The sequence below is a fragment of the Malaclemys terrapin genome, chromosome 11 (genome assembly GCF_027887155.1).
Source record: "Malaclemys terrapin pileata isolate rMalTer1 chromosome 11, rMalTer1.hap1, whole genome shotgun sequence".
Taxonomy (NCBI): domain Eukaryota; kingdom Metazoa; phylum Chordata; order Testudines; family Emydidae; genus Malaclemys; species Malaclemys terrapin.
Genome location: NC_071515.1, coordinates 34,204,756 through 34,231,383, shown reverse-complemented (window position 1 = coordinate 34,231,383; position 26,628 = coordinate 34,204,756). Strand labels below are relative to the sequence as shown.

Below are 26,628 nucleotides of genomic sequence, written 5' to 3'. Positions count from 1 at the left end.
ATGTAGATACATTTTGACACAAGCCATCATTTTTAAGCAAAAAAATAAATAAATAAATAATCCAAACATTTTGTTAGCCCATAAGACCAGCAATGCTGGGTCAGATCTATCATTCCTCTAGGGATCAAGAGCACAAGTGATATTTAAAAGACAAAAGCAGCTTTATCAGCATCTCCTGTTTTTCCAACCCCTTTATGTTTTCTTTCCGTTTTGTCAGTCATTATGCATCACTTGAATATTAATTAGTTAATTACATCACTTGAGTAAATGACAGGTGGTAATGAACTAAAATGTGGGCTATTTGATCTCTGTTGGAGGGCTGTAGTGTTGGCCAAGCTCTTCTGATGGCAGCATCAGTTTCATTGGAATAAAGATACTATAACCAAAGTAGCTGCCTAATCAAAATCAGAACTTTTTTGCAAGGGTGTTCAGCCTAAAATGACTAAGGTGCCGGTCCTGCAATGATTTACACGCATATTTAACTTTATGAACATGAATAGTTTGATTGACCTCAGTAGGATGTAAGATGACTCACATGTGAAAGATTTTGTAGGGTCAGAGCCTAAGTAATTACAACTCTTCACTCATACCAGATTCAGCACACTTAGGCATGAGAAAAGCACCTTTACAATGTTGTTTTGAGCCCTGCTAAATAAATAAATGAGCAGGAAAGTTAAATCAAATCCCAGAGAAATGAAATGTCCCAAATATTTTTCCCATAATGCAGCTTATATAAAGCAGCTATACATTTTAAAAATGTTTTACTTAAAAATAAATTAAAGCCACTACATTCCATCAGAGGTCAATATTTTACTTAGCTTGGTTTTCTAAGGATGTGATTTTCAAAAGTTAATGGGAGTTCAAAGTCAGTGGGAGTCGGATGCCTAAATCCTTTAGGTGCATTTGAAAATCCCAGTGTAAAACATGACAAGTCAAATTTTGCCCTCAGCTAAATCAGTGTAAATCCAAATCCTGACTTACCCTTTTGGTGTCTATGGAATTCTACAGGATTTACACCCACAGAAGTGAAAACAGATTTTGGCTTAACACATTTGCATGGGTTCCATCTGATAATATTAATTAAATACCAAATGGCACATTAGCTATAAGGACCCTCAGAAAAAGAATTAGATAGGACACTTACATACTGGGATTTTACTTGAAAGTTGCAGTTGAACATTTGTTTTGTATTTAATTCTCTCTCTTGCTGTCATTGGCTATCACTACACACTAATATTCAATTACAATACATGATTAAATATCTATTGTTACACCCTTACCACTGAAGTCTTGAATATCATTGTTTATTTTAAATTATTTATTATTTCTATAGTGCCTTGCATGGCATTTTACAACCTTACAAAAAGACAAGAAACCTGCCCTGTGGAGCTCACAGTCTAAAGTAGACATAGTCCAGACAAATAAAGAGGGATGGGATATAATAGAGAAAATCTGTTGATTTTGTTTATCTCCCCTTGTAAATTTCATATTGATTTCAATGGGAGTTGGATGGGAACCAGGCATTCTGATCTATAGTCCATAGCAGTCAATGAGAGACTTTCCATCTACTTCAGTAGGCTTTGGATTAAGCCCTTTGCTCCAGATGTGGGTGCAATCTTGCAAACCCTTACTCACCGTAATAGCCCCATTGACTTCAATGGAACCAATCACCTTGGTCAGGGTTTGCAAGATCCCATGTTTAGCTGGTTATGTTTTCCTTAATGTGAGTAATATTTAGGGGGACAAGCCCAAGTCTGAACATAAATGCAAAGGTTAACTGTGGCAGGCCAGCTAAAAAAACTTAATTTCAAGATGGCCTCAAGGAGAGCAAAATTGCTTGGCAAATAGGAGGCGGCATGAAAAAAGTGCAGAGTCACAAAAGGGAGAAGGATTTGGTAAAATCCATTTATGCTGTGTCATTTTTTCCAAAGACAATCCATATGCAAATGATCAAACATGCTTCAGTAAAGCAAAATTGTATTGATACTCAAATGTTTCACAATCCTTGCCCTCAAATATGATTTATTTAGCAATATTATCATAGGAAATACGGACACGTACAGCAGAATAAAAACACAAGAGTTGTAGGTTGAGAATTAAATAAAAATACTGGCTAAATCATAATCCATGACTATATTACAGGATATATTCGTCAGATAACTCCAGATAAAAATACAAAATGAAACTTTTGAGGACTATGCCTATCTATGGTGCTCTGGGAATGCATTTCCATAGTGCAGTGGTTCCAACCTTTTCTCTGCTGCGGCACATCTTGATACCTTGTTATTTTGAGGCACACCACCATATTGTTTCCAAATGAACTCACCCTCTTATCCCCTCGGTTTAAGCAGTTTACCACCCTTGCCATTTACAGTCTGTACAATACAGTTAATGATGCTAGAATCTAACATCATTAACAGTATTGCACAGACTGTGACAAGTATTTTCAGTTGACTCACACCAGCAAGACCCCAGTTCTGTCCCACCCCCACCCAGGCCCCACCAGTTCTGCCCCCCATCTCCCCAGCCCCCACCTCACACTAATTCTGCCTTCCCAGATCCCCCCACCCAGCCCTGCCCCCCAGATCCTCCACCCCAAGTTATGCCCCCCAGCACCCCCAACCCCACCCCCAGTTCAGCCCCCCATCTCTGCTCCTCCTGGGGTTCTTCCCCCCTTCCAACCCTGGAGTGCTGCAGCAGGGTTCACACTCCACTTGCAAGCTGGGGTGTGTGGCTCCAGGGGCCCTTCCCCCCACACTCAGCCGGCGGCTGCAGTAAGGAGTGGGAGGGACAGAGGAGCTGACCCGTTGCTCCCAGGCGGGGAGGAGGGAGGGAGATTGAGCTCTGATTGGTTGCTTTGCCTCTGGAGGAGGCAGGGCAGTGAGGCAGATGGCCAATGAGAAGGTGGCTTCCCCCTTTCTTTCTCCCTCCCCCACTACCCCTCCACAAGAGTCAAATTTGCTATCTTAACCTTGCTTTGGGGAATGGAATGTGACACATGTATAATATTTGAAAGGAACCTTTTCCCAGACAGCAAAATTACAGAATGCGATCCAGCTCTGACGCTAATTAAAATACATGGGAAGGTTTTTTGTTCTTACATGGAATTTTTCAAAAAATTCTGTGGCACACCTGTTCAGGCCTGACAGCACACCAGTTGAGAAACACTGCCCTAATGCTCATGGGGAGATGCATACACAAACCCCATTCCTTATGGCCCCAGGCAATATTGTGTTAGTGCATCCTCAAATGTTTAAGGGGGAAATTCATCCTCCTACAGAGGCCTCAGCACAAGGTCTATACACCATTTAAGTCCCCCTTATGCTATATTTTGAATCAGTTGGCGCACAGGTCTCAAGTTGGTTCTCTCCAGTGAGGTAAATTTCACCTCTATAGATAACCCAGGATGTGGGTCAAACACTGGCACAATCTTACTGCAAAGAAAGAAAGAAACTTAACTGATGTTAATTAGAAGACATACTTGAGAAAATGGTGTATCCTTCTTCACTATTTCAATGCAGTCCATCACAGTGCTTAAAAATTTAATACAAACTGGCAAGTCAGGTTATTTATACAGAAGACACATTTGCAGATTAATGATCCAGTCATGGAAGGTGCCGAATACCTCCTATGAGGTGTATAGCTCGCTTACCTCCCAGCCAAGGAGTTGCGGTTGCTCAATATGAGTGGAGCGTGCTGAACACCTCACACAAGGCACACAGTGCCTTGCAGATTCTGGAGTGAATTCTGCTGGTAAATACATTTTCAGTAACAAATGTCTGCTGTGTGTAAATCACTACTGCAAATAGATATAGCAGAGAGGTCAAATTAATTCTGAAAAAAGGCAAACGTTGAAATGTGTGGGTCAAACTTTTCATGCATTTGTGCAAAGCTTTTAGTCTCTGTGAATCATGAACAGCACGTTTGGAAAACACTGGTACTCTCTCGTAACACTAAGATTTCATTGACTTCATTTGCAAAGATGCCAAGCATCTGCAGCTCCTACCAACTTCAGTGTGAGCTGCGGATGCTCAGCACATCTGAAAAATCTAGCCCCCTGTTTTTCCACACGGCAAAATCCCAAAGTTCTGACTCCACTCTTACTGAGGCAAATCTTCATTGAATTCAAAGGAAGCTTTGCCACAGTACCTAGTCGGCTCAGAATCTACAAAATTACTTCTGATATGACCATACTGTCTTTTCCGTTGTCAGAATGGCTCTACGGAACCATCAGATTATTTATAGTATATTATAAGAGGAGGTGAAAACCATTCAATGAAAGAATGAGGTGGTACAATTGAGTGATCCAGGTAACTAATGATCTGCCCAAACTCTAGCAGAGTATATATAAATCCTTAACTCAGCAAAAAAAAAACAAAAACAAAAAAAACACCCCCACCCCGCAAAAAAACAATTATGTTATAATGTATATAATACAATTTCATGTTAACATTTCATTTGTTATTTGCACTGTACAGAAAGTCCATGCTAAATACAAGCTCTGGACCAGATTCAAAAACATTTTAAATGCACTTTTTACACCCTCTATGCACAAATATTTCTTAAATTAAAACTATGCACACTAAATATGCATAGTGAATATATGGCTTATGTGTTGAATGACATGAGTTCCACCTTTTGGTAGTCCTTTAACCCCAATATCGAGAGTTTGAAATATACCCAGTTCAATCACAATTGCTCAGGTGTGTGCAGGCCAAAAAAGAGGCAGAGTCAACAAATATAGACACATAAGTGAGAATCGACATAATTGTGATTATTGCATTAGTCCTTATTCAACCTGGGTGAAATTCACCCATGCTGAGGACCAGTATGAGGCCTATGCTCCACTTTAGTCCCACTTAGGATCCCAAAATAAATAGCACATAGGTCTTATTTTGGTCATCTAAACAGGAGTGAATTTCACACCCACTGAATAATGTTGTGAAAGGGGCTATTGGCTGCTTATGAAGGGTTGTTGGTCAAGGAGGTCACCACCCAAAGGCCTGTTAAAGGAGTATTGTAAGTTTAACGGCCTAAGCCACCTGGTCAGAACATGCAACCCAGAGGGCAGTGGGAGCTACAGGGTTTCCCTTTAGATTCCAGATGCCGGGGTGAGCAGTTGATTGCAGGCTATGTGGGTTAGAGGGAGTGAGCCAGGAGAAGTAGTCATGTGTGACCCTGGAAGGAAGCTGAGGCAGGGAGGGAGCCACTCCTTGGGCACTGTGCTGGCTGGAAACTAACTGCCTGATTGCTGTACGTTTCTACTGCTGCTCGGGGAAACAGGATTGTGTGAATATTTATGTAAATAAACCAAATACAGCATGGATTATCCTGACTCCATGTCACCGAGTTTTCATATGAACAGAATCACCCACAAGGCCCCAAATTTTCCCTTCCTGCTCAGTCTAAGGGGCTACAATACCATCTGCAGACTATTTATACATGGTTTTGCTTAAGTGAAGCCAAAGTGTCACTTGAACATTCTTGTATCTATTTCCTCTGCCCTGATCTCGAACAATATACACCTAACTCCATGGCAGGCATGACTCCACTGCCAAGGTCTTACTGAACACCATAGGACATGGTATTAGAACATTTTGATCTTAGCATTGACAATTATTTAACAGGTTTTCAATCGATATTTCAAAGGCTGGTTTCATTAAACACCAAGTTTTTTTCCAAATTGCAGCCACAGCATCAGGATACATTGATTGTTCACATGGGCTGCTCAGTACAACACTAACATTTCTCTGTACAGTCTACATTCTAATTTGTTTCCAAAGATTTTAAGAAATCTGACAAGTGGGACTTAAATGTCATTATGCAGTGTGGATGCATAAACAATTGTCTGTGCCAGCTTCAGTTTGGCTTTCCATTTCCGTTGGATGTAGATCAAGGTTACCAGCAGTTTTACAGCAAACCAGGCAAATGATAAGTGCCTTATATATTAACATGTATCTCATGCTCATTTGGCAACGACTGGTTTCAGTGATGCAAATAAAATGAAGTCCAAGTTTTGGCTGAAAAAGTACTCTGGCTAGGTTTAAGAAGGCAAAATAGAAGAGGAAATAAACCAGTTACAAATGCATCTCAAACCTTGAGAGTTATTAAGTGCCTTGAGTTACCAGCTCAGGATTTTATGGTTTTTACTATCATTATTTTGTCCAATGGTTGTCCATAAAAATGGCATGGTCCGAGAACGAGTACATAGAGGAGATGATAGCTTCACAGAAAGCTGAATTAGGAACTTGTAGTGCTGTTCTGTTTTTCCTGCAAACAGAATTAAAATGAAAATACATGATGTGACATGCGCTCTACCATGAAACTTCAAGTATTTACAATTCTTATAGTGATATATTTCAGATAGATTATTTAGCCTGGAAAAGAGAAGAATTCAAAGAAACTTAAGGTACGGTTTTAATCAGTCTTCCCCTCTTCTACTCTGTCCCACTTTTTAAGGAGATGCTGTAGGGTCAGTTGGCCCCCCAAATTAGTAAAAAACCTACAAGTAACAGAAATGTTTCTATGTTTTTTTAAAAATGCCACTGTAAATAATTTTTCTAATACTACAAATCAGTTAATATCCCTCTGCAATGCTTACAACCAAAACTTACAGAATTATGACATGGTAAAAATGGTAAAATTACCTCTCATGACTAAAATGTCAGAAGCCTTTAAGAAGTAGCAAATCTAGTTGTGTATCACAGCATGTTTTTGTTCAGTGGCTTTTATTATATCTTCTGATTTTTGACAGTGTTTAGGCTCACCTGAAAAACACACAAATGGGAATGTACCTTAATACATTAATCAAGTCAACAGAATGTGATTACGTTTTCATACATATATGAACCTGTCTTGTGGATAACACATTGTAGTATTACATCTGAGTAGGACATTTTTCTTTCCTTTTCCAAAGGTTGCCTATCTTATACTTACATTTCAATCATCACTTCCTTTTCAGAGTGAATATGTGGGATTGAGTTTAATCATTTTCATTTACTCATGTGGAAAGACACAGAATGAAAGCACTGGATCAGAACATTAATTGAGACAAATATAAAGCAATTTTATTAGTCTATTGTTAATGAAGCATTAGAAAAAAATTAAATATATTTTCTGTACAAATTTAAACTGCTTCTTGGGGGGAATTCACCCCTGCGAAGATGGCTACTTAAATCCACTTTGGGGGTGAGTTTCACCTGGAAAAAGAATGATACTGTAAATTTGCAATCAAAGCCTAATTTTAAGAGTTCCATTTGTCCAGTCTGCTGAAACAATACCATATGACTTATGTATTAATTCAAAACTAAGCAACACAGCTTGAATTTCAGTTCTTGAATAGTCACAGTTAACAGTATTTGGATCACAGAAATTATTTGTGAGTATTTTTGAATATAGAAAATTAAAAACTGTGGACAATTTGCCACTATAGAAAGAGGTGAAATATGTCAGTTCTAAGCAATCAAATGCATATTGTGGTCACTAATTTGCACCAATAAAACCTACAGCCGGTTTGCAGATTGTGGAGGAAGGAAAGTAAGGAAAAACATAGAAGGACAGGGAAGTAGAGGGAAAACAGATGGGGAGATAGAGAAAGGCAGGGGAAGATGTTTGAAAGAGGAAGGAAGCACTATTAGAAGCTAAGAATTAAAGTAGAGGAAGAGTTTTTAAAGGAGGACAAACAATAGTTTGTAAGTGGGAGGAAACAAAAGGAAGAGGAATTTAGCTTGAAAACGGAATGATTAGTAGAGAAGCGTCAGAGGAAGAGTATACCAAAGAGGGAAGGAGACGGAAGAGGAGAAAAAGCATTGAATTCACTATGGGTTTGAAATCTTAGTGCCACTGAAGACAGTGTGGGAGTTTTGCCATTTACTTCAGTGGGGCCAGGATTTCACCCCTGCTCTCAGTCCCTTGCAGTTTCACATATCTGAACGCCATGCTCTAGTATTTGGAAAGCTAGGTCAGCCCCCCTCTGCCTGCCTTTCTAAAGATGTTTATCAGAGCTGTGTGAAGGATGGAAGTTCCATTTCGCAAGGGATTTCAAGATTTCTGAATCTGGCCTCATTCTAAACTGAAATAAAAACTGAGAATTTCAAAATTTTCCATGAAGTAAAATTCTGAAAAGAAATGTTCATTTTGGGTCACACAACCTATTTCAGTTTGATTTCAACTTTTTATAGTTCATATTATACGCTATAATGAAAAATTAAAAAAAATAGTTTCAGAACAAGAAATTGAAATGTTTGTTTCTACAATCTCAAAATGGGACATCTGGACATAGTTGGAACTTCTCCCCTCCATTTTCCCTTCCAAGTTAAATTCCAGCAAAGTTGATCTGATTTTGTGAAATGTTTTGATGGAACTGCATATTCCAAAGGAGTATGGGTCAGGCAAGGTTTCTCTGAGCAGCATTTTGATCAAAGCTCAATTGCTTTGTTCTTTCATCTTACCTTATTCTTTATCCACATCAGCATATGTTTTTCTCCTAATTATGATTTAAGGGTCAGTGCCCTGATTCAGCATTGCTTTGCACCCTGTTTAGCCCCTTACACCAGCATCAAAGTAGATTAAAATACTACCAAATACCCCTTTGCACTGATGTAAATAATTACACCTGGTGCAAGGAAAAGTATGAAATGGGGTTCAGGAATCTACCATGTCTCCTTTGACTGACACTTATATGCCAGAGAGTGATCAACTGATGTAATCTGAGCCAACATCAATTACATTGCCACATTGCTGATTTGGATTTTCCTGCTGCTATTCTATCTGGTTATGCTCCAGGAGGCTTTGCGTGATCAATTGATACTGCCCATGTGTGTTTTATACTACTGGTAGTTACTGGATAGTCCTCTACTGTCACAGAGATTGATGCTATAGTCAGTCATTTTTAATCACAGATTCACTGGCTTCTTAAATGTTGGTATTTCTTGACACATTAAGGATAAGTTGTTTTTCAGGAGGTGTTTCCTTGGAAACTTTTGATGGTCAGTTTTGCATGAATGCTGGCCTGAGCAGGAATCAGGTTTGGTTAATGAACTAGGAGTGCCCTCAAGAGTTAAATCTCAGAGTAGGTGCTAGGACAGCAGCAGATCCCAAGTTTTGCCATCGCATGCACCTCCTCTTAGTAGATATAGGGTGTCAAGGACCATCCCCCCTCTCTATGTGCAGGCATGGTGACACCACCTTGCCCTGCATTTACAATCCCTTCACATCTTTGTAGTGACTGCAGTAGTTGCTTACTCATTTCCATTAGGAAAATTATGTATTTTAGTTGTCTTTAAAGCATTGTGTTTTATCCTATTAAAAAAATTAATCATGCTGTCTCCCTTTGCTCGTCATTTACTCTCCCCTCACATCTGTTCTGGTCTTCTCAGCATAAAACAAGAAGCCCCTGTGCCATCTCTCCACAGAGCACCAGCAAGTGCTCCATAGACCACTGTTTGGAAACTGTTGGCATGGGAGCTGGGACTTAGTGGGCAGATACTATGGTGATGGGTAGCACAATAGTACATGCAAAAATGTCTGAGAAACTGAGAGATGCTTGTTGGAGCAACTAACTCTGGGTTGGATCAGAAGCCAAATTTGCCCATGAATGAAAAGAAAAAGGCTATAATCACCCAGGAGAGATAAGCCCTCCCTGCTAGCACACCCAAAGGAGGTGGTCCCAGAAGTGCAAAGGGAACACTAGGGTGGTGCACACCCATCCAAAAGGAGCATGTCAGTGTGGGTGGGGGCATAGTCAGGGCCCCACTCTGCATACACAATGGCTGGTAACTTAAAGGCCATCACCGGAGAGAAGGGGTGTACCTTTTACCCAGGGGTCCCAAGATCCATGGTGGAGTTTGCCTCCTTCATCTTTTCTGGAGGCATTATACCTCCCTGTGATAAAAAGGCATAATGTGGTACAAACTGATCACCAGTCCATTCTCTCCCTATACTCCTCTCCCCAACACTGCACTGGCTTTAAGAACCAAACCTTACCCCATATTCTAGGGCACCGGGGTTACAGATATATGGTAGACATTCCTTGCTTGAATAAGTAGAAGCTAGTCCAGCCCCCAAAAGGCCAGTTCACACCAGAACAGTAGCTTTTACACAATCATGTCCCCCAACATAAAAGACCCCTAATATCTAAAAACACTTTCCATTATTCACATGTTACAGAGGAGAGATGCCTTTGCACACTTTGTGCCAGTGTAGTCAGATGAAACCCATGCCCAAGAGTCCAAGCAGAATGTATATTCTTTTTCTTACTTATTTCCATTGGGTTAGCAATATGTGTTTTTGCTCTGCAGCTTAAGAGGTTTCAGTAAAGGTACAACTGAATCTGTGCACATGTGCTTAATTTTAAATGAGCAACTGTACTATTTATAAGTAGCAGTTCTCAAATTGCTTTTCCTTGCATGAGAGATATGCATGGGTACTCTGGAAGCACATTGGAATTAGCAGATGAAATGAACACTCTCTTCCCAGTTCAGAGTGAGGATGTTGATAGTGCCCTACTATGATGTCTCTCTTGTTTGCTGAGTGTTACTACATCACTTCTACACCAGACACTTGCTCTCACTATATCAAAGACCCAGTCCTTTGGGTATCACAGATAAACTGCACAGTTCTATGGACTTTTATTGTAAATGTAATGAGAGCACCACTTACTCTCTGGAAGTCTCAGCTGAAGAGCGAAATAGTGTTTGCTTTCTTGAAAATGAATGGCAAAATGTATGAACAAGGCATAGTGATGTTCAGAGATCATTCCATTATTTATACCAAGGTCCTAAGAATTCTAATATATACAGGGAATTTTATTATTCCACAACCAACTTGCTTTAGATAGTTTATGTTTTTCATAGAGCACCAGGCCTCTGTAGAACCAATTGCTCATGATCTCTTTCATTGTATTCTATAGTCATCTTCTCAGCATATTTTGGTTTGCTTTCTCTATACTAGCTGATGCCCTTTATCCTGAAGGATCCAGGCTACTTTAAAGACTGTGAGGACAGTTTTTTTAAACTAGGTGACTATCATATGATAACCATTTACCCTTTTGGCTATTCACATCAACACAAGACATCTGTAACAAGGTGGGAGAGTATCTGTTGATCCATGTTGTCAGCAGGTGCTAGGGACCCTGCCTAAAGCTCTTGATGTTCTACAGACTCATTGCATCAGATATGGCAATGTGCAAAGTTCTTATTCCATGTTTAGGAGAAGAGGTGATTTAATGGAAAATGGCATCTTCTTAAAATACATTGGTATAACAGCTTCAGATCCTTTGCTCCAATAGTATAAGAGGCAGGAAATGCCTGAAGGATGTTAAGCACTAGTATGGAATTCATCTCTCGTTATATGTTCATCTGCATTTTTTTCTATGTTTAAAATCCCAAACAAACCCTGTTCTATAGAAATATTTTCATAAAATTCTGTAAATATAAAATACTAGTTCTTATACAGAGCATAAAACCTTGAGTGGACTTACAGGACAAATGTATTTAAGGGTATTCCATCCAACTCTTTTCTTTACCACAGCACTTTTTAAGTCATTTTTAGTTTTACATTGTGTATATTCTCCTTTTTTGCAGAGCAAGTGTGGTTTCCTCTCAATGGTTATATAAAGCAAAGGTTCTGTCAGTCTGTCTGTATCCCTCTGTTGTCTCATTTTGTACTAAGATGGTAAGATCTATGATGCATGGACTCTCTTTTCATTCTGTGTTTGTGCAGCACCTAGCACATTGAGGTCTATGACTGGGACTTCTAGGCACTATGGGAATACAAATAATAATAATGTGTTCTTCTTTGTTATTGACGGTTAGATAGTAAAGACAATGAATACCATGGCAAGTTTACAAGTTTTACATTGTTAAGTTAAATGAAAATGTACTTGCTGCCTTATGAGGAGGATGGATGGATGGATACCATGTTCAATGGTAACAACAGATACTTGAGAAGATTGAAACTATATTTCACTTTCACTGCTGGCATAATTTATTCATTCATGACTCCCTGGAGCCCTCAACAGGTAGCTTTCTCAACTACCTCGGTTTTCACTTCTATGGTCACCTGTTCCTGCTCACAGAGATCCCATTGTCCTCTTCCACATCTGACTCTTAATTAACTCATTGACTTGCTTTTCCCTCAACCCTCCCTTTCCACCCAAGGAGAAAACATTTTTAGCAGGAAGCAAATATTGATTCTTTTGATGGCATGGCGTGCCTTACAATCACGTTTGTCCAGTGGGACTAAAGAGTTTACATGAGCTGCAGGAGGAAACAACACAACTGTCTTCCTTTCTCTTTGGTACACTCCGTAATTCTATTCTGTACTCAAACATTATTTGTCTCTTGCACTTTTGTCACCTAAGGGTGTACAAAAGTCAGCATGATACACCACAAACTGCAATAAACACTGATCACCTAGTGTTCTGTACTGCTGTGACTTACATCTTACTATTTGGCTGATACTTGCACTAATACCAGTAATGTGGATATGATTATAGTTGGCTGGAAAACAGAATTTCCATCCCAGGGAAATTCAGATATTTTGACATTTGTTTACATTCTGAATTGGGAGGAAAAGTCAGAATATCAAAAATTTTCACAGAACTAAATGTTCCAAAAAATTGCAGTTCAGAAATGTGAAAGCAAGAGGTGTGTATATTTTTGACTCAAACATTTTAAAATAAAAAACATTGTTTTGAATTGTTATTTTGACTTAAAATGACATTTTTAAGGCAACCATTTCAAAACAAAATTTTCATTTAGTTTCAAAATTTCATCTTAAAAGAAATGTTTTTGTTTTGACTATCTGAATAGAAAATTAAAATATTTTGACAAAACTGGCATTTTCCCAAGAAAACATAGACTTTGATGAAAGCACATTTTCCAGTGAAGAAATTTTCCAGTTGAAAAATTTCAATAAACTCTAGATATGATATACACCAAGAAAGTGGAAAATGAGTTGCTTTAGAAAGTTGTTCATTTGCACACTTAAAATATTCTTGATGGTGGATTATATTAGTTTATATAGCGAATCAATTTCTAAAAGACTTTTTTGTAAAGGATTACTCTATCTCCTCCCTTTTAAATGGTTACATTTTGTATTCCATTAAGGCAGTGGTTCTTAACCTGGGGTGCATGCACCTCCTAGGGGTGCAAGATACCCTTTCTGGGGGTGCGAGACAGGGCCAGCTCTGGCTTTTTTGCCGCCCCAGGCAAAAAAGTCTCCCGCCGCCCCCCACCCCCGCCAGCGCGGCAGGGGAGGATGGAGAGCCCGGTCGGGGCTCCGCTCTCCCCAACCGGCCGGAGCACGGGGGGAGGGCGGCGAGCCCGCCGCGGCTCTGCTGGTGGCCGGAGCCCCGGGAGGAGGATGGAAAGCCCCGCCGCGGCTCTGCTCTCCCCGACGGCCGGAGCACTGCGGGAAGGGCGGCTAGCACGCCGTGGCTCCGCTCTCCCCAGCGGCCAGAGCACCGGGGGAAAGCAGCGGGCCCACTGCGGCTCCGCTCTCCCCGGCGGTCGGAGCCGGAGCGCCGCGCCGCCCCCCTCCAGGTGCCACCCCAAGCACAAGCTTGGTGGGCTGGTGCCTGGAGCTGGCCCTGGTGCGAGGCATGCCAGATGTTTTTAGAAGGTAAATCATTGAAAACATAAATTAAGCACAAGCACATAAGTACAACTACTTTGTTTCATCACACCTATGTATTTATTAACATTATACATTTTTAACAATTACTGTAATATACAAACAAAAATATATCTAGGTTTAAGGGGTGTAATAACATATTTTTTAGGTTTATGGGGTGCGAGAACATATTTTGTTTTTTGATAAGGGGTGTGAGAACATATTTTGAGAACCAAAGGGGTGCAGGCTGCCGTAAAGGTTAAGAACCACTGCCTTAAGGCTTCCTTCTAGAATCACTTAGCACAATTTTAATCAACAATGCTTTGAAATACAACAGTGACCCAACACATTGTGGGTATTATAGATCAAGCTTTTATTTTATTTTATATTTTTGCGCTAAATACTTGGTTAGAGGGTGTGACAGGATAAGGTAATTCACCCCAGTTAGAATGGATTTATTGTAGGCTGGTCTGCTAGTTTTAATGTGCAGAGGTTATTTGGAATTATGATAGTTTTGAAATGGAAATGCAAAGTATTTTATTTTTAAGGCTGGGATTTCCCTTTGGTATTGGATGTTGCAAATTCATTTAATCTTAATTTAATTGCGCAGACTGGAGTTTTGCACATTGCCTATTTTCTGGATAGCAGAATGTTATCCAGAAAATAACAATGTTACACACAATGTTACACACTCTATGTGGGTAAGTACACAGGTAACATCATTCTTTAATTCTCAAAGGGCGGGGTCTGCCTCTTGCTATGTATTTGTGCAATGCCTAGCACAAGGGAGCCATGACCTCAGTTGGGGCTTCCAGACACTACTGTAATGCAATTAACAACAATATAAATGTAAAATCAGACTGCTACAAAGAAATTCAAACCTGGGTTTATTTAATTCTATCATCTATGGCACCTCTGTAGGTATATAACTGACTTCAGCTAGTCTCAGTAAAATGTAATATGTTTTCCACATCGCAATAGCGATTAGCAAAGAACTTCATGTAGAAACTTTTTGACCTGCTATAGCACACTGCTAAACTCTACCAGATTAAAAGGAGCTGTAACATCCAAGCACGGTAAGGCTTTGTCTACACTGCCCCACAGTTCAGAAAAAGGGGGTGTTAATAAGCTGCACTGTAGCTCCCCCATGTGGGCACGAACTTAATGGTCCCTAAAAGGACTACATTAGTGCAAACTAGGGACCTTTAAATTCATGTCCACAGTGTTCACATGGGGGAATTACAGCACAGCACTTTAGTGTGTACTGCAATTCATACCCTCATAATCCAAATTGTAGAGCAGTGTAGACATGGCCTTAGTCAAGAATTACACCAAATCCCTCCTGTTTATTAGATTCACAAAACTGAAAATATTGGAATTGGCCAGGAAAATTTCTAAACTACAAATGGTAGAGTCAGAATGATTTACTGTTGAGATCAGAACAACTGCCCATGGTAAAGAAAGATTAAAGGATGTGCTGAAGTGATTTCTTTCCCAAACTGATGGTTTAGCAGGTGTATCAAACACATTTCTGAAGTGAGCATGGCAGTCAAAATACCTAACCTGCTGAAACTGCAGGCTACTCAGTCTGGGCAGAACCAATTCATTTTATATCTGGTTGTAACTGACTGGAACAGTTTGTACGTCTGATAGATTTTAATTCTTGGTTTCCTTTTTGAAAGAAAAAATATAAATATGAAATATTAAATGTACAAAATAAATCAGACTACCATGATCAGAAAACAAATAAAATTCAAATACTACCTAGGGTGAAAACACCCTTTAACTTCAACCCAGCCGGGAGCTCACCCACAGAATATACATTATCTGACTTCAGCCTTTGATAGCTTGCTTAAGGCAACAAGAATATTTCGTATAACTTAGTAATTTCTGATAAAGTTAATGGGAACTGAGCATCCAAATGCATTATGAGCCTTGAAAAATCTCACTCTTTTTCTTGATTTATTCACTAATCTCAAATAGGCACACAAACATTAAATCCATTTGAAACAGATAGTGCTGTCGAATTATGGATTTCCTTCTATTTCATATGTGACTTTACTTTAATGATTTGCTAATATCCAATATTCCTTCTTAATTAAGAAAATTAGAAACTCTCCATTCCATAGTGTGATTTTTATCTATGTTGGAAAATGGAGGCAAGCAATCACTGAAGCAGATGGTTGAGACTAAATTCAACATCGATCAATGAAAGGAAGTCTCACAGTATGATGCCTGCAGCTGATCACTCATTAAACTTGGATACAAAAATGCCTCCTATACAAATAAATAAATAAATAAATAAATGCATTTAAATTTAAGCTACAGCTAAATGCGGTTTAAGTGACTGTCCAGATTCCTTATAATGTACCATCCTACTGCATAATCTCGTGGCCCAGTTAATCTGAAAATAGCTCTAGATGCACATTCTAGATGCACAAAAGACAAATCAGAGTAATCTAGATTGTAAGATCCTGGGAGCAGGGAACTTGTTTTATAGCTGTATAAAATGATGTTTCCACCAGTAGCTCAATATGAATTAATGAATAAATAAGCAAACACATTCATACAGTGTATCAGGCCCACAGACATGGCCATGCGGGGGAAAGGGGACAATTGCCCAGGGGCCCAGGTGATTTAAAAGGACTCGGGGGCCCCCAGCCACCGCTAGCGCAGCTGGGCTAAGGTAGGCTTCCTGCCTGCCCTTGGTCTGTGCCACTCCCGGAGGGGGCTGGCATGTCCCTGCGGGCCTGGGGAGCAGTGGCAGGGGGTGTCTGCGAGCTGCCCCCACCCCAAGCGCTGTCTCCGCAGCTCCCATTGACCAGGAACTGCTGGGCCTCCCACCTAGGAGCCGCTGCAGGAGGGATGTATCGGTCGCTTTCGGGAGCTGCCTGAGGTAAGCGCCGACCCCCCCCCCACCCACTCCTGCACCCTAACCCCCTGCACCAGCCCAGAACCCACACCCCAGACCCAAACTCCCTCCTAGAGCCTGACCCCGTAATCCTTCCCGCACCCAAACTCCCTCCCAGAGCCTGCACCCCGCACCCTAATCCCCTGCCCTAGCCTGGTGAAAGTGAGTGAAGGTGGGGGAAAGTGAGTGACGGAGGGAGGGGGAATGGAGTGAGCAGGGGGCAGGGCCTCAGAGAAGGGGCGGGCCAGGGATGTGGTCTCAGGGAGGGGGTGGGGCAAAGGGCTTTGGGTTGGCGCAATTAGACAGTTGGCAAGCCTACCAGGTAGGCATGTGGAAGCCCTGGCCATGCCGGAAGAGCGTGCCCAGCAGCGCAGCCAGCAGCTCGCTGGGCACCAGCTAGTACAGGTGCAGCACTGCCCAAATGTCAGGCGGACCATGTCCGCACAGCTTGTGCATGTGTGGGGGCCCATTGACTGTTCTGCCAGGGGGCCTGGAATTGCTGTCGGCTGGCCTGCATTGTATCTGGGATGAATAGTTTCAAATGAAGTAGAAGTTAGTTTCAGAACTCAGAACGGCACCAAAATAATTATAGTTAGCATGTTGTCTTTCAACAGCATGCCCAGCAATGAGCAATACCCTTTATATGTTCCCATCATTGCTAACGGGATGACGATTAACAGTTGGTGGCAGTCTTGGATATGAGCCCTTTTCCATTTCACTTAGTTGCCAAAGTCACCTTCATAGCAATTCAGCTATTATCTCAAAATCTGTAGTGAATCTAACATACTATGGTTGAGCCTCCTGTAGCAGCAGCACTAGCCCTGATGTTTGCTCCAGCCAGACATTTAACTGTGAAGGCTCAGATGCATCACTGTTAGATAAATTAGAGGAGACATAATGGATGTTTTGGACCATAAATCAATCTCTGGAGGTGACCTGGACCTTAAAAAGGTGGAGTGACTACTGCTGCTGCAGTCTAATAATAGGATAAATTAAACCTGCTACTGCCATGACAGACTTTAGGCTTACAAGTCCCTACCTTGTATGTGGGCGAGGCGGGGCAGAGGGAGAAGGGAGCAAGCGGGTCCATGAAATGGAGTGGGGTAACATATTCCTCCCTCAGAACAAGGGGAAAGTAGGGGATGAATTGTAGCGTTCAGAGCCCCAATTCATTCTCTGGTCTCTCCTGGGGCAATGCAGTCATGTGTTGCCTCTTACTCAGGATGGATTGAGAACACGCAATCTAGCCCATCATAAGCCCTTGAGCGTGTGGGGATGTAGGTGTGGGGAAGAATGTACAATACACCAGGAGAGAGAGTTGGATCTTCATGGCTCATGCAAAGATGTGAAGAATCCTCAGCCCACAAGGAGGAGTTAGAGGTAAGACTTTCTTCTCAACATCCCATTCTTTTAAAGCTTACTTTATCATCAATTTCAGTAGGATTTGTAAGTTAAAATGGAATATCACACAGTACCTTCCTTCTACTTAGATCAAGTTCCACCGTCACTTGGACACCTTGTGCAGACCACAGCCTATGTCAATAAAACCCTTTTCATTTTCATCATATTGCATCATCATGGGTCTTTAGCTATTCCATCTCCTTCCCCCTCAACATTCCACATTTTCACCTTCCTTGTTAATGAAATGGCAACTTTTTATACTTATTTTAATGATCAAATTACACCTGCTTAAAGTGATCAAAATAAATGGGGGAAGTTGTATTCATTTTTATTACAAATTATTTGATTCATGAAGTTCTGATTATAAGTGCCTACAATAAGTGAGAAGCCTTGTAATAGCCAAAGCAGAATTACCTAGTCAAAAAGAAAATGACAAGCAGTTTCTACAGAGTTCATGTAATTTCCCAGTAACTTAAACTTCTATAGTTGCAAATACATATCTAAAATAATTTTGAAATTATGAGTTCAACTGTCATATTTTTGGTATTTTAAGCCAAATAAGTTACTATTAAATATCAAATACTTAATATCAAAAAGGTTAAATTTATTCAGGTCAAATGTTTTTTATTTGATGACACTTCAGTTTCTACATATGCCTGAGGAAGGGCCATTCCTAAACTGCAGGCTCGAACAACTACTTAATTGGACATTTTATGGATATCAAAGCTTAATAGGGATGTAACAGACACGGCGGCAGCTCCACCTTGCACCACTTCGTTAGACTGATGTGTGTTTTGTGATGAGATATTACCATTCAATGGGTCAGTGGGCTGTGTTTCTTGCTGTGCCTCGGTGGGATCTTTCTGGTTTGGATCAGAGTTAGTGAATTTCTCCGAGCTGGATGCGCTAGGAGGACAGTCGAAAGTTATAACTTGTAGGACGAAGGAACTGGGAGTGGAGCTTCTTGGTAAAGGCGTGTCATCACTTCCCTGACTACTCTCATTTTGTGTCCTGGTTGTTTCCTCCTGTAATTGTGCATCTGCAGGTTTTCTGCTTTGGTCTTTTTGCTGTTCACCAACATTTCTCACAAGTTCTTCTACAGAAAGGGAACAAAATATGTAAATTAGATATGAAATATATGCTGCAGTTGCTTTGATTTCTTAGCAATGGCTCTGTCCTAGAGTTGGACTTGGAAACATTGTGCACATGGGAATTCTTTGTCACTTTTAGTGTTAATACATATGCACTGGTTTGTTTAAAGTGGATTAAGTTCTGATCTCAGTTACACAGGTGCAACAGAAGTGGTGGTGACTGGATTTGGTGTTTGATCTTTAATCAGTACTTCCATCTGCAGCTGGAGTGGCAAGCATTCCAGGAAAAGCCATGTGCACATGGGAAGGGAAAGGGTGGAAACAGGATGAGATCACTGCCGAGTGCCGTTCCATTTAGCAATGCTGTTTATGGCAGCAATGCTAGAGGGAGCAGAGCTCAGGAGCTCCCGAGACAGGTAGACAGGGAGGGCCTTGCAGAAAGAAGGGAGTGAAGAGAGCTGTGGCAGCTCTGGAGGAGAAGGAATGAACCCTGGAAGGAGGAAGAGGATATCAGAGCAAAAGAAAGAGAACCCAGGATGGAGAGAGCTTTAGGAGGTTACACATTTGTGCTACAACAATAACAGCAGCAACAGTGGGGAGGGGACAAATCTCAAAGAAATAGTACTTCAAAGGGACAGACAGTGAGGGAAGGAAGAGACTGATCCAGGAGGCCAAAGCTTAGTTGCAAGAAGAGAACTGGAGGTAGAGAAAGAAAGGTTGGGGGGATGGCACGGAACTGAGAAAAGGGAAGTTCAGGAGGACATAATTTGAGTGTGGGAGAGAGCGTTTGGTAGGAGGAGTTGGAGGATAGAAAGAGCAGGGGATGGAGAAGACTTGTATGGGAGGGGATAGAGAGCACACTTTGGTGGTGGGGATGGAAGGGTTGACAAGAAGAGGGCCAAATGGCAGATGATGGCTCTTTTCCCTGTTATTAGAACACCTGCATTTTCCTATCTCTTAGGTTCAGCTTTCAGATCCCTTGATACTCCTATGACAGATATAAAATATCCCCAGTTTTAAAAAACGATGAGCATTAGAATTTGAACTGTAACTCCGCAAACTCTCTGGGGATTATTGTGTTTTCACTGCTATTAAAGGAGGAAAGCAGGCCCAACAATATTGTTCCTGTTCTGCTAGCATGATATTGCTAGCTTGACTGAGAACAAACTTCAGTTCTGTGAGTGCCCAACCTAAATCCAAACCAAAACTTATGGAGAGGTAGAAGTATCTCGGCAGCACAGGTTGTAACCACATTACCATTATAAGCAGAATTTATCCCCTCCATACTACTCTCCTGAATCCTCAGGGCATGTTCTTTTGGACAGCAATTTGGCCTAGGAGGTGGGAGGTAGAAGAAACATTCCCTCCAAATCTGAGACAAGTTCACTAGATGTTTGTAATATATGGAAGCTTGGACAATTAGGTGCTTTCCCTTCTTTGTCAGTTCTTATGATTTTTTTGGCCGGTTATAGCTTTAAAAAAGGGAGGAACTTCACATTTGGTTTATTGATCCAAACTGCTTACAAACATTAGAGAAACAGGAAATTTCTCCTGGATTCTGAGGGGACTTTTGATCTCTTCATAGCTATTGCTTCCTCTAGGGACCTGCTACAGAACTGCTAGGCAGAACTGGCTGCGTTAAAAGACATTACAAAATCTGTAGGTGTAGTTTGGAAGCAATTTTCATGCAGTTCTACCAAGTTGTATTAATTAAAGCAGATGTCATTCATGGCATAATCTATCTTCGGCTTTTGTCCCAAAGAAACTAATTTACATATCATACTTGCTGGTGAATATATGCTTCCATATGGTAGAGCTACAAGCATTTTCCTTGACTTTATCAGAAAGTCAAGGAAATTCCAAGGCAAAAAAAGAATGTTTAAGTTGTATCACTAAATTGAATTAAAAGAATCTTGAACTATAAAACAAAACAGAAAATGGAAAGAATGGAAATTATAAATTAACGTAATACTTAAAAAATTAAAATAAAAAAGCTATTAGAAAGTATGTACCATTAACATCACTCAAACAATCTTAGCCTGTCCTCACTGTGAACAAACAGTAACTGGAGATAATCCTCTGTTTATAACTAGGGCTGTCAAGTGATTAAAAACATTAATCACAATTAATCGCATGATTAAAAAAAATAATCTTGATTAATCGCACTGTTAATAATGGAATACCATTTATTTAAATATTTTTGATGTTTTCTACATTTTCAAATATATTGATTTCAATTACAACACAGAATACAAAGTGTTCAGTGCTCACTTTATATTTATTTTTGATTACAAATATTTGCTCTGTAAAAAACATAATAGTATTTTTCAATTCACCTAATACAAGTACTGTAGTGCAATCTCTTTATCATGAAACTTGAACTTATAAATGTAGAATTATGTACAAAAAAACTGCATTCAAAAACAAAACAATATAAATCTTTAGAGCCTACAAGTCCACTCAGTCCTACTTCTTGTTCAGCCAATCGATCAAACAAGTTTGTTTATATTTGTAGGAGATAATGCTGCCCTCTTCTTGTTTACATCACATGAAAGTGAGAACAGGCGTTCACATGACACTGTTGTAGCCAGGGTCACAAGATATTTACATACCAGATGTATTAAAGATTCATATGTCCCTTCATGCTTCAACCACCATCCCAGAGGACATACATTTATGCTGATGAAGGGTTCTGCTTGATAACAATCCAAAGCAGTGCGGACTGACGCATGTTCATTTTCATCATCTAAGTTGATTTTCTTTTTTGGTGGTTCGGATTCTGTAGTTTCTGCATCAGAGTGTTGCTCTTTTAAGACTTTTGAAAGCATGCTCCACACCTTGTCCCTCTCAGATTTTGGACGGCACTTCAGATTCTTAAACCTTGGCTCGAGTGCTGTAGCTCTCTTTAGAAATTTCACATTGGTACCTTCTTTGCGTTTTGTCAAATTTGCAGTGAAAAGTGTTCTTAAAATGAACAACATGTGCTGGGTCATCATCCGAGACTAGTATAACATAAAATATATGGCAGAATGAGGGTAAAACACAGCAGGTCACATACAATTATCCCCCCAAGGAGTTCAGTCACTAAGTAATTATCCTTTCTTTTATTCTTTTATTTAACGAGCATCATCAGCATGGAAGCATGTCTTCTGGAATGGTGGCCGAAGCATGAAGGGGCATACAAATGTTTAGCATATCTGGCACATAAATACCTTGCAATGCAGCTACAAAAACGCCATGCGAATGCCTGTTCGCACTTTCAGGTGACATTGTAAATAAGAAGTGGGCAGCATTATCTCCTGTAAATGCAAACAAACTTGTTTCTCTTTGCGATTGGCTGAACAAGAAGTAGGACTGAGTGGACTTGTAGGCTCTAAAGTTTTACATTGTTTTGTTTTTTAGTTGAGTTATGTAACAAAAAAATCTACATTTGTAAGTTTCATTTTCACAATAAAGAGATCGCATGACTGTACTTGTATGAGGTGAATTGAAAAATACTATTTCTTTTGTTTATCATTTTTACAGTGCAAATATATGTAATGAAAAATAATAAAATAAAGTGATCATTGTACACTTTGTATTCTGTGTTGTAATTGAAATCAATATATTTAAAAATGTAGAAAAACATCCAAAATATTTAATACATTTCAATTGATATTCTACTGTTTAACAGTGTAATTAAAACTGTGATTAATCATGATTAATTTTTTTGAGTTAATTGTGTGAGTTAACTGTGATGAATTGACAGCCCTATTTATAACAAAGTATGGGAGCAGAGTTAAGGTTAAGTGTTCTTAAAAATACATTTCAATACTTTCCATTTTTAAGTTCACATTAATCTAAGATTTCTAGTTTTGAGGATGTTATATTCCAATATTATTTTAAGATGTTTCCCATTTAAATTTCAACTACTCTAAAGAAGGAATACTTTTTCTACTCAGGGTTAAGAAAGTTTTCTGCCGGGAAAAAGATGAAATGCAGTTTTTGCAGACCTGAGATGGTATTTCAGGAAAACTTCAGAACAGAATTTTATTTTGCTATGGTACAACTGATGGCTGTACTGCTCAAGTTCACATCAGAAGTAAATCTTTTGAAATATTCTCACATCTCTAGATCTTTTGAAATATTGTCACCTCCAATACTCTCACACATCTCAGTCTGTACAATGAAAAATTGAGCATCTTAGAATTGGTCTTGGAAAAAAGTCATTTATGTTCTTCCAAAACTTGGGCTGACAAAGGAAAATTAGCATTTTCATCTGAATAGTACTGAAGGCCTGTTCTAGATTATTATTGTACTGGGCCCTTCTTTCTAAAAGTGCCTCTGACTGGTTGAGATCATTTATCTATTTATCTAAATGTTTACACCATGCTCATCACAGGTTGAGTGAGTGCCTATGGTAGGACAGCTAGTGTGTGGCTGTTTACCTCTGTTACTAATGGCTTGTCTGCACACAGACGTTACCTAGTTTTATACCGATTTAAGATTGTCCACATGCCACCTTAATTAAATTGGGGAAACATCACTCACTGGTGTAACTTTGTGCATAGACCAGGCCGAACAGATGTTGGTAAATTGGAATATGGGAAAACTTATTATTTTCAATTCTAGGAATGTGAACATACAGTGGAATTTTGGATACTGTGCAGCAAAAACTGTAGGTAAATGTTGGACTTTCTGTGGCAACCACTGTATGTCTGCTCAGCCTGATAGCCAGAACAAGTCTGGTATTCTTATCTCAACAAGCATAAAATTATTTGATTATCACCACAAATTGTTTGGGTTCTGACTGTACTATTACCCTTGGTCGCCCATTAGCAGCTAACTTGCTAACTTAACTTACACAGTAAATTTGATAGGAACGGGACTGTAACTAATGGCAGAACTACCACTGGCTTCAGTGACACCTAGAGCAAGCTGATAGCATATCCATCCCTGCAAAGCCTGAGTGTGCTACATGTATTTTTTCCACCAAGATTTATGCTACAACTATTGCTTAATCAGTCTTGAAATCTGAATAGTGATTACCATTCCACAGTGATAAAATCTCCATGTCACTCTTAGTTAAATCTGCCTGAAAAAAAGAAAAGTTAGTGGTGTGTTCTTGAAAAGTTTTGGCAGGGTAATCACAGGGATGGGTTAATGGTTGGGATTCAGGATAGTCAGGTATATATTCCTCAATGATGATATCATCGCTCTCATTAGGACCCAGACTCCTTGTTCTTGGTATCATGTCTCTCATCTCTTGTATATCTGACTCTGTGTCCCGACCCTCCTTACTCCATGCAGGTTCATTCCCTATGAAATCCTCTGCAAAACAGGAATAGAAAGAGAGAAATAAAACTAGGAATTCTTAGCTGATAGAATAGCTCAGCTGTTCATGGGTTATGTTGTATGCTAGATAGAAAATATCCATAACAATTAAAAACATATCCCTTTATTATATAAGAACTATATATTATATTGGGGGACTAGCAAGAAAATATGATCTGTGGTATCTGCTGCATGCTGCTGGTACCCAGCTCACTGACTCTGCCTTGTCCGATCCCAGTGCTATGATGGATGTAGTGGTTTCTAAATGAGGATGGGGCTGGGACTGGGGCTATTGGGTGACTCAACCCAGACAAGACCGAGGTAGCATTGGTACTAGGACAAGAGAAGTAGGCTGACCCACTATATTTTCAGGGAGGATACTGCAACCTCTAAAATGGGTTGTTTTGAAAATAAGATATTAAAACATCCCAACCGGTTTTCAATTAAATTGCACAGTGTTTTATCAAGGGCCTTCACTTAAATGAAGCTGGCAGCAGACTCACCTATTGCTGGTTACAGCAAAAGGAACCCTTAGCCCAATCCTTTAGTGAAGGTCATTAATCCCAGAGGTAAAAATAGGCTGTAACTTGGCTATTTCACTGAAATCTTGCAACTTCATTCTTGCATTGGTGTTCGCAGTGAGTAGAAGCAGTCAACTCACTTGATCATTGTGGAGGAATCAAAAGAATCAACAAGTATTACAGACCATCTGGCATCCTACTCTGCTCTTAAAGCAAAGCTATAGGAAAATATGAATTCCCTTCAGAAGCTAGATCCCTCCAGGAACTAATACCCACTCACATTTATGCAGAAACACAACATCTGTCTCTAGCTTTATTAGCATTCGATCCATGTGGGAATGTGGTTAATGACTATGGATTACCATATGATTCTGTGGTCTCCATAATATCACTGTCCTGTGGCTGTAGAAGCTCTGAGTCTGCATTATAAACTAAAAAGTTGATTTCCATTGGCTCAGCTGTGTTACTATCAGGGTACTGTAGTACAGAACCAGTGGGAACATTTGGTAATGGAGTTGAGACAGGACAGGATTTACTAGACAGTACAAAATCTTCTCTACGTCTTGATGCTTTCTCCTGTATTCCTACATCTGCTCTTTTACTGTCTTGGGCTTTACTTCTGTTACTTTCTTTTCCTGATAGGTCTGTAGGAAGGTGAATGAAAGAGAGAAGTAAACTTGTTACCACTCATCTGTAGAATAATTGTCTTATATGTATAAGATGCATTTCTGGTTCAAGTTACTGTACCATTAGAGCGTCTACTAACAAATGTTGGTGAGTGCATAAGGGGAAAATAAAAAAATTAAATTGCAGTAAAGCAGTACATCAAGATTCAGCCTACACTGCAACTACTTACAGATAATTAAAATTCTATAGTGCAAAACTCCAATAAATAAAATCTTTGATGAATCGAATTATTGTTTCTTTACTTATAGATAAACTAAAATAACGAAATTTGTTTACGTAATATCACTGAAGCAATTTAAAGCTAATAGTTTACCAAATTGGAGAGAGAAAACAAATCTATCTTCAGTATGAACAATATCTATTAATGTCCCTCCTGACCTCTATCAATCGGAAGGGAACCGGGTTTACAGTTGGTCTCTACAAAACCTTGCATATTTATGTTTTATCTTTCTAGAATCACCATTGCGTGGGCTCACATTTTTTGCAGGCCTCCGAACAGCTGTATGTCAAAAATTTGTGAACTAGAATCATCACTGTCAATATGACAAATGTCTTACTAGAACAGAGAAAAGCTATAGATGTTTGCATTAATGACATTTTTATGAACATATTTTTTCTTGAAATTACATCACAGTGAATCACCTCCACTCAACTTCTCCATGACAGATAACATGAAGCTCGTGGCCAACTAAAACATTTTTTTAGGAAACCTACAACTCCACTCTAGGGTCTTCATATTCCTCTTCTCCATACAGTTCTGTCTTTTGGGCTCACAAAAACTTGCCATTGTCTGCACAAACCCCATGGAAACTGGTGGTTAGGAGGTCTGTGAAACTTGAACTTTGAACAGACCTGACACTGGTCCACATTCAATTGTGTTCTGTGTTAATGAATGAGTACTGATTAACTACAACCTCATGTCTGCCAATGGTCAATGAATACTTTCTGCAAACTTTTTTACTTGTTATGGATAAGAGCAAATTAGATAGATAGATAGATAGATAGATAGATAGATAGATAGATAGATAGATAGATAGCTCTTGTCCATGCTATATTTTAATAATCTGGCCCACATTAATTAAAGAACATT

General features: G+C 39.7%; 1 protein-coding gene across 5 annotated transcripts in view; it reads right to left on the bottom strand.

Moving 5' to 3' along the window:
* Nucleotides 1-5,637: 5,637 nt before the first annotated feature.
* PDE1A (phosphodiesterase 1A) overlaps nt 5,638-26,628 on the bottom strand; it is a 267,331-nt gene continuing 246,340 nt past the window's right edge. The window contains exons 14-18 of one of the 5 annotated variants that reach the window (XM_054044523.1): nt 25,214-25,495; nt 24,046-24,327; nt 18,738-19,022; nt 6,648-6,767; nt 5,638-6,270 (exon numbers count right to left, since the gene is read on the bottom strand). In XM_054044523.1, the coding sequence (XP_053900498.1) occupies nt 6,691-6,767; nt 18,738-19,022; nt 24,046-24,327; nt 25,214-25,495 (926 nt within the window). In that variant the 3' untranslated portion in view covers nt 5,638-6,270; nt 6,648-6,690. Of the gene's footprint in view, nt 6,271-6,647; nt 6,768-18,508; nt 19,023-24,045; nt 24,328-25,213; nt 25,496-26,628 lie in introns of those variants that run through there. The other 4 variants (XM_054044524.1, XM_054044527.1, XM_054044525.1 and 1 more) reach the window with 4 other exon arrangements.